Source organism: Peromyscus californicus, unplaced genomic scaffold (genome assembly GCF_007827085.1).
Source record: "Peromyscus californicus insignis strain IS unplaced genomic scaffold, ASM782708v3 Scaffold_5__1_contigs__length_169319896, whole genome shotgun sequence".
In the NCBI taxonomy this organism is placed as follows: Eukaryota; Metazoa; Chordata; class Mammalia; order Rodentia; family Cricetidae; genus Peromyscus; species Peromyscus californicus.
Window position 1 is genome coordinate 86,869,542 of NW_026294573.1, and position 12,273 is coordinate 86,881,814.

The 12,273-nt window shown below is 47.2% G+C and overlaps 1 protein-coding gene across 5 annotated transcripts in view; it reads right to left on the reverse strand.

Moving 5' to 3' along the window:
• The window catches only part of Znf618 (zinc finger protein 618), a 181,136-nt gene extending 171,283 nt beyond the window's left edge, over positions 1–9,853 (reverse strand). For 4 of the 5 annotated variants that reach the window (XM_052716140.1, XM_052716139.1, XM_052716138.1 and 1 more), the window contains exon 1: positions 9,729–9,853. In XM_052716140.1, the coding sequence (XP_052572100.1) occupies positions 9,729–9,761 (33 nt within the window). In that variant the 5' untranslated portion in view covers positions 9,762–9,853. The remainder of the gene's footprint in view (positions 1–9,728) is intronic. The other variant, XM_052716141.1, reaches the window with a different exon arrangement.
• Between the last annotated feature and the right edge of the window lie 2,420 nt (positions 9,854–12,273).

Sequence of the window (12,273 nt, forward strand, 5' to 3'; positions counted from 1 at the left end):
GTGTTTAAAAAGCATTTTCAAGCTGAGTGGTGGTGGCACACGCCTTTAATCCCAGCACTTGGGAGGCAGAGGCAGGCAGATCTTTGTGAGTTCAAGGCTAGCCTGGTCTACAGAGTGAGTTCCAGGACAGCCAGGGTTATTACACAGAGAAACCCTGTCTCCAAACACTAAAAAAGAAGGAAAAAAAAAAAAAGCATTTTCAAACATGTCAACTCAGTTCCTTCCTGGGAAGTATTCTTACCAGCCCATTTCCCAGATATAGAAATTAAGACACAGAGGGTCGAAGGCATCCCTCTGTTGTCTCTGTATACAAACAGAAAGCATGTCACAAACTCACACCACCTTCCAGAGATGCCAGGGCCTGTCATTCCCCCTCTGCTGTCATCCACACTCTACCAGCGAGGGAGCGAGGGAGCGAGGGAGCGACACCCTCTCCAGCCAGAACCACGCCATGCCCCCACCAGCACCCTCCTTTTGAAATCTGATCAGTCTGCTTGGTTTGGGCTGAGAAGCAGGCCATCCAGCCCAGCTTTGATGACAGCCCCAAGGGTGTCTAATTATAACAAGGAAGGGAGGAGCCAGGATTCTCTGGCTATTTCTCAAGACCAAATTAGCCTTAATTCCTTTTAACACAGGGTATGTGCATACTGCAGGAAATGCACTCGTTGTAGAGTCAAGAAATCTGAGATTTTTAATCCTCCTTCTGCTTACTTGCTGAGTTTTGGGGACAAGTCACCCCACCTTCCTCCCCCAGCCTCCATTCCTCTGTTTGTGTGTTGGGGGATAAACATGATTAGATCAGGAAGGACAAACGGCTCATGTCCCATGCTAAACTCAAGTGACTGAGAGCCTCATACTAAGAAGCACACTGAGGCTACTAGTCAAGTGAAGGGAAAAGAAGGCGGCCATGATTGATTAGTAATGTCTGCACAGGCTTAAAAGGGAAGTGGTAGAATGTATGTTACCTATTTACCACCCCTGGATTAGGCAGCAGAAAATCAGCACAATGATGATGAAAAGCCTCTTGTCCATTACAAAGGTTTTTCTCACATCTCACAACCATAAGCATCACCATCATGGATAGTATTGTCATCCCCACATTACAGGTAAGGAAAATAACCAGCAAAGAAATAAAGAACTTGGCCAAGGGGTGGTGTAGAGCGGGGACTAGGCCCCTCCAGCTCTGATCTACCCAATCAGCCCTTGGATAATGTCACACTGGTGTTCTGCAATGGGGAGGGCAGATACAGGGAAGGAAACACCACAGGCTGTTCACACCTTTTAGAGACAGTCATAGCAAAACAACGGCAACCTGCCCAAAGACACAGCAGGAAAGTCAAGAGTTCCAGACACTTCTCTAGGTGAAGGAATACCCTCTCTGCACTGAGGTCAAGCCCAGCCAATCCAGGGGCAAACAGAAGGGATGGGTCACAGCATACACCACCAGGAGCTGGACAACTCATGTGTGAAAAGAATCCTAGCCCTTGGGTGCACCTCCTTAACTCAGAAACATGAAGTGGATGAAGTGCCTGATGCATGCAAAGGCCTGAGTTCAGATCCCCAGGACCCACATAAAACTCCACACACAGAAGTGCACACCTGTAATGCCAACACTGTCTCAACAAACAAGGTGGAAAAGCAACATGGGCCTGCATACACACATGTGCGCGCGCACACACACACACACACACACACACACACACACACACACACAATATGAACGTGGAAGTGAACTTTGAAGACACATGGTCAACTTTAAACTAAGATTCCCATTCCCTTGCTGAACTGGGGCACAAACTGTCAAAATGATAAAGTTTCATATAAAACAGAAAGAAATTAAGCAAGCAAACAATAATCTCAGTTTTCCATCATTAATTTTAGTTGAAGTCTGGCATCTGCAACACAGAACTGGGCCAGAGATGAGGCTGGCCGGGTATCAAATCACACAGCCAGTTGAAGTCTGAGGGCCCTTGTGTTCAACGTTCGGCAAACAGCCCCCTGGCGAGCAGCTAAGCCTCTCCCCAAGCAAACACATGCATGGCTGGCATGTCACTTCCATGCGGTGCTGGCTCTGCCCCACTTACAGTCTGTATCTCCACCAAGTAGAGGGTGACTCCTGTCGCTTCCAACCCAGTCTAAAGAAATACTGAATCCTGAGATCGGCTTAGTAAGGCACTTGCCGAGTATACATGAAGATCTGAGCTCAACTCCAAGAACACAAGTTTTTTGTTTTCTTTCTTTTTTTTTTTTAAAGCCAAGTGTGATGGCACATGCCTCTAACCCCAGAAAAGGATCCTTGGAGTTTGCAGGCCAGTCAAATTAGCTGAATGGGAGAGGTCCACATTCAGTGAGAGACCCTATTTCAAAAAAGTAAATAAATATGGTCGAGAGCAACTAAGAATAGTCGATGTCAACCTGACTACACACACACACACACACACACACACACACACACACACACACACACACATGCACACAGAGAAATAGTACAGGACTGGGGAGCTAGTGGGTAAAATGCTTGCTATGCAAGCATCAAGTCCCAGGTTCAGCTCCCAACCTCCACGTACAAGCTAGGTACAGTCGCTTACACGTGTAACCCCCCGGGGGGTGAGGGGGTTAGAAACAGGAGAATCCTAGAACCTTGCTGGCCAGCAAGTCTGGCTGAACTGTGAGCTCCAGGTTCAAGGAGAGGCCCTGACTCACAAAGGTGAAGAGTGCTGGAAGAAGAGACCTCAGTGCACTCCGGCCTCTATATACAACACTTACAGACCAGCACATCTGCACACACACAAACACACACCCACAAATGGGGGAAAAAAGAGAGCGCGGTAATGTGGTCATAAGTACTTTTAAAATCTCCAAGACATGTAAAGTCAAAGGAAGTTCCCTCCCTGCCCTGCTGAGGATTCCAGTTGACTTTCTTTCCCAAGGGAGCCTGGAGCTCCAGAGCCAATTGTAAGAGAACACTGCCCATGACTCCCTAAGAAGACACCAGTTTGGACCAAACAGCCAAACCCAAATTGGTCATCCACTCCTCACCGGACTCAATTCCAGTTGAGCTATTTCCAAAAGCCAAATTAAGTCATCAAATATTTACTGAGCTTCTGCTCTGTGCCAGACCCCAGGATGAATAAGCCATGATCTCTAGCCTTAAGGAAGTCACCAGCTGGCTGGAGAAACAGATGTGCAAATGACCAGTTCAGGCTTGAATCCACAGAGTTGGAGGAGCACAGGGAGAGAAACTTAACTCCAGCTGGTGCAAAGGAACCTTCCCAAGGGTCTCAGCTGCTCTGGGACAGAGACGAAGGAGGAAACTCCAAGCAGGGGCCTCAGCGTAACCACATCACTTTAAAGACTAGGCCACTGGCTTTGAAACAGACTAGACCAGGAAACACTCAGTAACCCTGAACAAGACTGGACACTGATAAAAAGCCTCACCTCTGTCAGTTTTAAAGAGAAAAAAAGGGTGTGTGTGTGTGTGTGTGTGTGTGTGTGTGTATTCAGCTGTTCCCTGGAGAGAAACACACTACCCACCTATTAAAGAAAAGCCTCCATGTTTCCTGAACTAGTTTAAGTAGTGTCAGGGAGACCCAGTCTCCCCAGATGGAGACTCACTGGCCCCTTGATCAACTGTCAACTGACATACATTGTCCACCCTCTAAGGAGCTCACACGACCTGGTGTTTCCACTCAGCTGCTTCATATCATCATAAAGTCCCCTTCAAGGTCAGGGCAACTATCCACCCCCTTCTCCACATGCAGGGACTGTAGTCCCAAAACTAAAAGTGACTTCCCACAGTGACACAAAGCTCACCACACATCACTAAGTTGGATTTCAGAGTCTGGTCCTAGCTTTGCATACTGCCAACAGGGTGAATGCCAGAAGCTTCCTGAGCATCTGAGATAACACCTGACCTGAGGTAACTTCCTGATGGCCCCATGTTTTTCACTTAAAAAATGGATTTCGCTGACACGCCCCCAGCTCCTCCCTCTCCTCACACCCCACCCTCTTCACATCTCTTTCAGATAACACTTTATTTAAATCCAAATTCCAATGACTGCCCTCTTCACACAGGGCTCAGCTTCACCTCCACCACACACACACACACACACACACACACACACGTACACGTACACACGCAGACACACCTGCACACATGCCCACCACATCCTACTACATCCTCAGTCACTCATTTTCAACTAAGAGAACGGAGGTGTGGACCACTCTGACCAGGACGAGCTGCATGGATTGATGGACTTGACCACCAGAAGATAAAATACTCAAATGGAACTCAGGGAGGAAGCCCCACCAATGAAACCATGGGGGTTGAAGGACATTGCTAACCTTCTGAGGCTAACTTGAACAACAACCAGACAGAAGGTGGGTCTGGCCCTGTGCTGTCCACTATGGCACGTATCAATACTTAATTCAGGAAACGTGGCTGCCAGTCAGAACTGGGAGTCACTACTGGAGGGAGATGCTCACAGATTTCCAGTACTCATACTCTCTGCTCAAAGAATGCCACATTAATTACTTTTTTTTTTTTTTTTTTTTGGTGTTTGGAGACAGGGTTTCTCTGTGTAGCTTTGCGCCTTTCCTGGGACTCACTTGGTAGCCCAGGCTGGCCTCGAACTCACAGAGATCCGCCTGGCTCTGCCTCCCGAGTGCTGGGATTAAAGGCGTGCGCCACCACCGCCCAGCTAATTACTTTTTATATTGATGGTGGGTCAAAATGGTGGCGCTGTTCAAATTCAGGGTTAAAATCACATTTTACTAAAATCAGTGTCACCTGTTTCTTTTTAGTCTCTTTAGTAGATTACTAGAGAATGCTAAACGGCATATGTAGTTCTGACTTGTGGTTTGAATTCTATTTCTGTTAGACCACACTGCTCTGACATGTTCAAAGGATGAGACGATGAAGACAACCAGAAAGGTGCTGCAGAGGAAATACGTTCACACACACACACACACACAAACCCACAAACTTCCAGAGTGATTAGAACGTAAATAGAGCCCCGACATGGGCTAACCCCAGAAAGACTTCTCTGGCCAACCTACAAGAAAGTAGGAAATACAAGTAACCATGACAGCCACTGGGCCTACCAGACAGAGCTCCACGCCACTCCCCATCACCTTTCCAGCAGAAGGACTCAGGCTCTGCCTGCGTGTCCCACCAAGGCCGGCAAGCTGGGATCGTGCCTCCTGATGTACACAGCCAAGAATTCACAGGTGGCTGTAAAGCCGTTCAAACAGGGAACAAAGCGGGTGGCCCGGGACACCTACCCTACAGAGTTCCCCTACAGTCAACCAAGCAATAAATGAGAAAACATCATATAAACAAGGAAGTTCAAGCTACTCCCAGCCCATCAAGGGAGTTCTCCTAGTTCCATGCCTTTGGATTGGGATCTTCTGTGCTTCCCATCATATACAGACGTCCTCAAGCATAGGTAAGTTCCAGGCCTTTCATTGCCTGAAACACCTCTGCTATGTTCTGTCTCCGTGTTCTCTTCTAGCTTCTCTTCTCTAAGGCTGACTGATCTGCCAAGCGACTCTGCAACTCACCAACAAATGGTGACTCTAAGTCTAACCGAGAGACAGTGACTCAGAGGTATGCATGCCATCTGACCACTGCCCCTCTGTCTCGAGAATGTGGGAGTCCAGATGTGGCCTCAGCAGCTTTCGCTACACTCTGATGGAGCGGCTACAGCTAACTCCTTAAGAGTCGGAATCAGCAGCGAAACCAATGCACTCACATCCTCTAACTGTTCTGATGTGCTCACTTCACAAGCACAGCTCTACAGGAAACAGTGATTTGTCCAAGGTCACTTACCAAGGCCTCAGGAGAGCTAGCCCTGAGTACCCACAAAGCCACTTCTCATTACCACAGAGAAGACACAAACCATTATAAAATTCTACAATGTGAAAGTATTGAGAATTCTCTACACCCATGAAAAGCCAGCTTGTCTATACTCAGTCAAACGGGGCAAGAAAGTTCTCATCACCCACAAAGAAGGAGGAAGGAGTCTGAAGTCAGCGGAGAGAATGGGCCAAGGGCTGAGGCAAAGGTGGGGAAGAAATGTATCTGACCTTGGAACAGTTCACAACTGTTCCCAAATGGCACAAGCCATGGGCTGCGTGTCTTCTAGAGTCAGATGACCAGCCATCTTTGTCGGTCCGCCAAAGCCAGCCTTGTTCAACTCTACCTCTGTGCAGAGCTCAAAAGTATAAGCAAGCTGTTCCTCCTGGCTTGGTCCAAGTCAAACTATAAATCGAGTCCTTGAAATTTCAAACCTTATTAGAAAAAAAAAAGAAATCTCCTTAGGCAGAAAAGCAAAACATTAAGTAATAAGACTCTCCACTGTGAGAGGGAATATAAATTATCTTTCACCAAAATGACCCAGGCCATCATCAAATTACCACCCCTCAAGTCCAATTTGCCAAATCTTTTGGCCAATATTATATGAGTATGATAAACAGACGTGGACTAATAAAAATAGCTCCTGGATCCATTTCTGGCCACATGTCATCTGAGAGAGTAGACGCAGAGAGAGATGAGGCCCAGGTCAGCTCACACCTCAGTGACACCAAGAGAGACAAAAGAAAACTAGCCCCGCCCCCAACAGGACCAGCATGCACTTCTATTTCTCTATTTCCTACACATCAAACATGACGAGAATAACCAATTCTTTAGGACAGAAAAAAAAAAAAAAAAAAAGGAAACAAGGTCTACAAAACAAATGATCTGCAGGTCTGGCCATAAACCCTAACTACAGACAACAAAACAAAATGTTTAGCAGAATAGATCGTAGGAATCTGAGTGGCATGGCAGATTGCAGGCTACACAAAGGGATGGGCTGAAATATTTTCATTCCTTTGCACTAGAGATAACCTGTTCCCTTCAGCCCTGACTTTTTCTCCGACGCCCTTACCCAACTGTCCCTACTTCAGTCCCCCTCCAGTCCTGCTAAACTTGAGCCCACAATCTCAGGAGGCCTCCAGAACTCCTGAAATTATAAATTCCTTGACCGTAAAGACATTGCCCTAAATAATTCAACAGAAAAAAAATATTTTTTAATTATGCTATTTAAGGAGGAAAAAAAAAACTCATTCCAAATATGTCAGAATGTAGCCAGTCAACCTTGAAGGATTTTGTTACAAAAAAAAAAAAGAAATGAAAATTTCCCAAATGTACTGGTGATGATGGGGACTGTCAAACCCGTGCCACTGTTAGATTCATTTCGCAGAATTAGGAGCCCTTCAGAAACCCAATTAGCATAAGGCAAGGTTGGCAAGGCACGGACTAGGTCCACCAGGCCTCCAAGACCCGACGGCTGTTGCTCATGGGTCCAGGGTGGCCCATCCCCACCCCAGGTAACCCACCCCAGCTCCCACCTCAAGTCCTACAAGGTCCCCCCAACTGCTACCAACATACTCCTTTTGGACTGAAATTTTTGAACTTTTTTTTTTTAATTCAAAAAAAAAAAAAAATCTCAGCACATCCGACCAGACTCTGATTTATCACAAATTTCCCCTGTCTCGGAGCAGAGATCTTATTTTCATCTGTCAAATTTGAATCCAGTCGATATTTGTCATTTGAATTTTTTTCTTTTTGTCTCACCTCCCTTTGAGTCATCTTAAGGCCCAAATCTCCACATAAAATATTGTTTGTAAAAATGACTTCAAATTCCAAAGGCCAGCATCTCCTGGTTTGGCTTTTGTGTGTATTCTGATTAGTTTTTCTTTCAAAGAAAATAATAAATTTTGCTGCTAGAAAAAGCTGAGTTGGTGTTTTAGTCCATTTCTTCAGCAAAGTGTTTTTTAACCAGGGAAGATGGATACAAATCAGAATTTTCATCTCTCTGCCATTCTCTTCCATCTTATTTTTTTCTTGCTGGGTCAGTAAAATTTGTGCTTTTTTTGTTGTTGTTACAACCCCTCACTAACACACACACACACACACACACACACACACACACTCCCCAAATGATCAAGGCTGATGAATTTCTTTTCCTTTGAAAGTCATGAAAAAAATGAAAAATACAAAATATTAATAAATTATCCAACCCCATATCACAAAGAGACCTGACGCCAACACAAATTTTAAAATAATAATAATAATAATATTCTAGTTGAAAGAATGAACAATATGAAGAAGAAATTCTCTTTAACGAGGATTTGTTTTATCCCTATCTTCATCAATTGATTCACTTGCGTGCCATTAAAAAAATGGGCTTCTGTGAATCCACTGTTAGTTTTTCATAATAATGTTAATTATGCATATCTTATTTTAATGGCGGCCTCTCCTACAAATCTGTGGGCTACTCAGTTTGTACAATATATGAATTGACATTTTCCCCCACCGAATATTGCTCAAGAAAAGGTCCCTGACATTTTCTAGATAAAACAACAACAAAACAAGAAATGCGTGGACCTTGCAGCAAACAAAATCAAGAAAGAGTCATAATTATTCCATCAAAGCAAAACACACACACACACACACACACACACACACACACACACACACACACAAAACCTAACAAAAACCAGAAAAAAGACAGGCAGGATTTCACTCTAACTTTTCCAGTTTCTGCTTTTCTTAGAATCTTAGGAGTTAAATGCAGTAAAATGTAAATGAAAAAAATTTAAAGCTACAATTTTTGGGTGTGTCCAAAGCCAACATTTTAGAATCTATTTTCTCTTCTAAATCCTTCTTTCTTGGAAATGGAAAAACTTTGAACACTGCCAAATGGTAAAATTAGTCATTCTTGCCCACCGAGCAAAACAAGTCACAAATTACAATGAAACACAATTTCTAATTGCTTCATAAAGCCAATTCTCCCAGCTTTCCTTAAACTAAACTATTCCCTCCTCTCCTCATTCCAATTAGTTTTTTTTTCCCCCTCAAACTAAAATGACTTGGGTACCTAAACTGTCTTTGCTTTTAGGAGGTATTTTTGCTTTCTTCCCTTCAAGAATTGAATTCATTCAAATTCCAGCTTAATTTTCATTTACATATTATCTGGATTTGGCTTCAGAAATAAAAATTGTCTCCATGTTCCTTCAATGACCAAAGTGACAATTTTCACTCCAAAAAAGATAGAAAAAAAGAATCTTTCCCCTTCTCCACCGCCTTGTAGAGGAAACTTTGGAAAAAATAAGAAATAAAAAATATTTCTTTTCAATTTTAATTTCTTTTTTTTTATTATTTACAAAATAGTATCCTCTAGGTGGCGTCGTTTTAATGGGAAAAAAACTACCGTTTGAAGAAAAATTAGAAAAAAAAAATTGAGAGAAGGAAATATGGCCTTTAAAAAAAAAAATTGTTGCGAAGATGGGGGCCTGGAAGGAAAGCTCTCCTGGGGGGGTCACCAGGGACCCTGAGCGCAGAGAGGGTCAGGGGGAAATTGCAAATTTCGGGGGAGGGGGAGAGCTGGAAGAAGGTTGCATTTTCGCAAAATCTGAATTGTCCAAACTGCAATGGCTGCTCCGTGCTCTCGCCGCTTTGTTTCTGGGCTCCGGTCCGAGCTGGGGGCCGCGGGGGGCGCCCGGTGCGGGGTCCCCGTCAGCCCCGGCCGCCGCCCCCGCGCCGCCCGCGCCCCGCAGCGCCCCAGGGGGGCCGCTCCCGCACCCCGGCCGCCCGGCCCCGCTCCCGAGCCCCCAGCCGGCGCCCGCGCTCGGCAACCCGCGGGGCTGGCGCGGCCCCCGCCCCGGCCCCGGCCCCGCGTTACCTGCGGAGCCGCCGCGCCGCCCGGCTGGCTCATCGGTCCGTGCGGGAGGAGGCGGCCCCGGCGCGTCCTGCTCCTCCCGGGCCGGGCTGCGCCGCGCGCACAATGCCGCTGCCACCACTGCCGCCGCCGCCGCCGCCGCCGCCGCCGCTGCTGCCGCTCCCTCCTCCGCCCGCCCCGCGCGGGCCGGGGGGCGGGGGCCGGGGGCGCCGGGGGGGACCGCCGCGGGGACCGCAGATCGCCCCGCCGGCCCGCGCCCGCCGCGCCGCGCCGCGCCCCGCACCGCCCCCGCCGGCCTCCGAGCAGCCGCCGGCCCCCAGCCTCTCCTCGGCCTCCGCCGCCGGCCTCCGCGCCGCCCCGCGCCGCACACAAAGCCGCCGGTCCCCCGCGCCGCCGCCGGCCCCCCAAACTTTCCCGCGCCAGCCCCGTGCGCGGGGCATTTGCTCGTGTGGGGCGGGGGTGGGGGCACCAAAAAAGTTTTGGGGAGCGGTCTCTGTTGGGACAGAAGGGGTTAATGGGAACGTCTCTCCCCTCCCCAGTACCCCCCACCCCCCAAGTCAGATTGATTTTGAAAATAAAAGTTTCGAAGAGCGCAATTGGAGGACTTCCTGGGAATATTCGGGTAGCCCAGGCTGCCCCCGGCCCTCCTCCCATAAGTTTGAGAACTGAGGGCCAAGGGGACTCTCCCTAAGTCCCCAGGAAGTCTTGATTTTTAATTTACTATTTGAGGAGCCTCTGTTCTGTGTAATGTCAGTGAAGGACTCTTTTACCCTCCCCTGCCAAAAAATTTAATGTCATTTTTTTTTAAGCTTAGAAACTGGCCCTATGGTAAAAGGAGAGGTTGAAGGTTGAACAAGGGTCAGCCCCTCCTCCAATTCAGAAAAAGAAAATTTTGACTAAGGGCTCTTTCTTGAACTGAAAGGTGAAAGACGCAGGCTTCTAGGAAAATCCTAAAATACAAAAAACTTTTTCTTACTTGAGGAGCTTCCTTCCTGTGACTTAGGAAAATTGAAGAGGGTTAGTGTGTTTTGTTTTGTCTTCCCACTCCCCAAAATAGATTTTAAAAATAATAAAACAGAAAGGCCTGGCCTATATGGGAACTGGAGAGGGCCCTAGAGTCCTTCCCACAACTGGGTGAGTTTCAGAATAAGAAGTTGAAGAATCGCAGTCTACCAGATGAGAAAGGAACCAGCATGTTTCTCTACCCCCTCCCTTGAAAAAACAGTAAGGGTGGGGTTTGGTTTGGTTGGTTTGGTTTTATTTTTAATGGAAATTAAGGGTAGTAAACGGGGTGCTTTTTCCGACTCTACCTTAAGAAAACGTGTAGGAGTTTTTAATGTTTAAACAACAAAGTCCACTAGACAGGAAGGGCTCTAGAATTGTCCCCTGAGAACCACTTCTAAACCACCCCCCCCCCGCAACCCCCCCCACACACACACACACACAAATAATTAGACACCACTCTCCTGGAAGAATCTGTGGGAATGTGGCCCTCTGTGGAAGAAACTGGGTGAAGAAACCCAGGTCTCTCTCACACCCTGACCTGGCAAACAGTCACATGAGAAGTTAAGAGGAATCTTCTAGTTACTTCTGGAAACCCTAAAATCAGTGGTTCATTTAAGATTTAAAAAAAAAAAGTGGTGGTTTCTTCTCCCCCAAGCTTAACAAGTATGTTCCTGGCAGAGATCTGGCAGCATCTGCCAAGGCCAGTGTGGATCAGGTGTGGAGGAGAGCTGGCAGTGGGTTGAGCCTGGCAAAGCCCTTCGCTTACTTCTGCCAGGGAGCCCCTGCCTGCTTGCCTCTCCTCCTCCGGGATGCTGGAGCCTTGGTATCTGGAGAGGCCTCTGGTTCAATATCTCTCTGACCCACCCCGGTGTGCTGTTTTCAGAGCATCTACCAGGTCCAGGCCAAGCCCCGTCCTCTGCCTAAGCTAAGCCTGATAGGATGCCCTAGAATAGTAAGGAAGGAGTCTCGCGGTGTGTTTGTATCAAGAGAAAAGCCCTACTCTGAGATTCAGGAAAACTGGATGCAGTTAACTGTTCACTGAGCAGTTACCGTATACGTGTGTCTAGCAGGGCAGATAAGCCGTCAAGAAAAGCTTGGCCCAGCCCTTCTGGAACCTGAACCATCCTCCAGATTGGCAGGTCTCGCCCTGGAGTTTTTAGTTCATTCATTTGAGGTAAGGGACCAATAATTGACATTTCCATCACATTCTCGGCAGCTGCTTGCTTAAAAACGGCCCTTTTCAAGCCACTGTAGTACCTGGACACATTGAGGTGCAAGAGAAAGGGCCCAGTCCACTCCAGGAGCACGGCAAGGACTCCAGGAGAAGTTACACCTGACTGGCCTGTGTGCAGAGCATCCTCCCCAGGATCTTCATCAGATAGAGGGTCTCTCCAGAACAGAAGTGTGAGTTCATAGGTCCTTGCATAGGTTTAAGGATCCAGGGACTAACTCCTAAACAAACTTCGTCTACACGTCCATTTGAAGGGAGAAAATATTTTCAACCAATTTCCCAAAAGGGTTCGGTGACCCCCAACTGCGAACA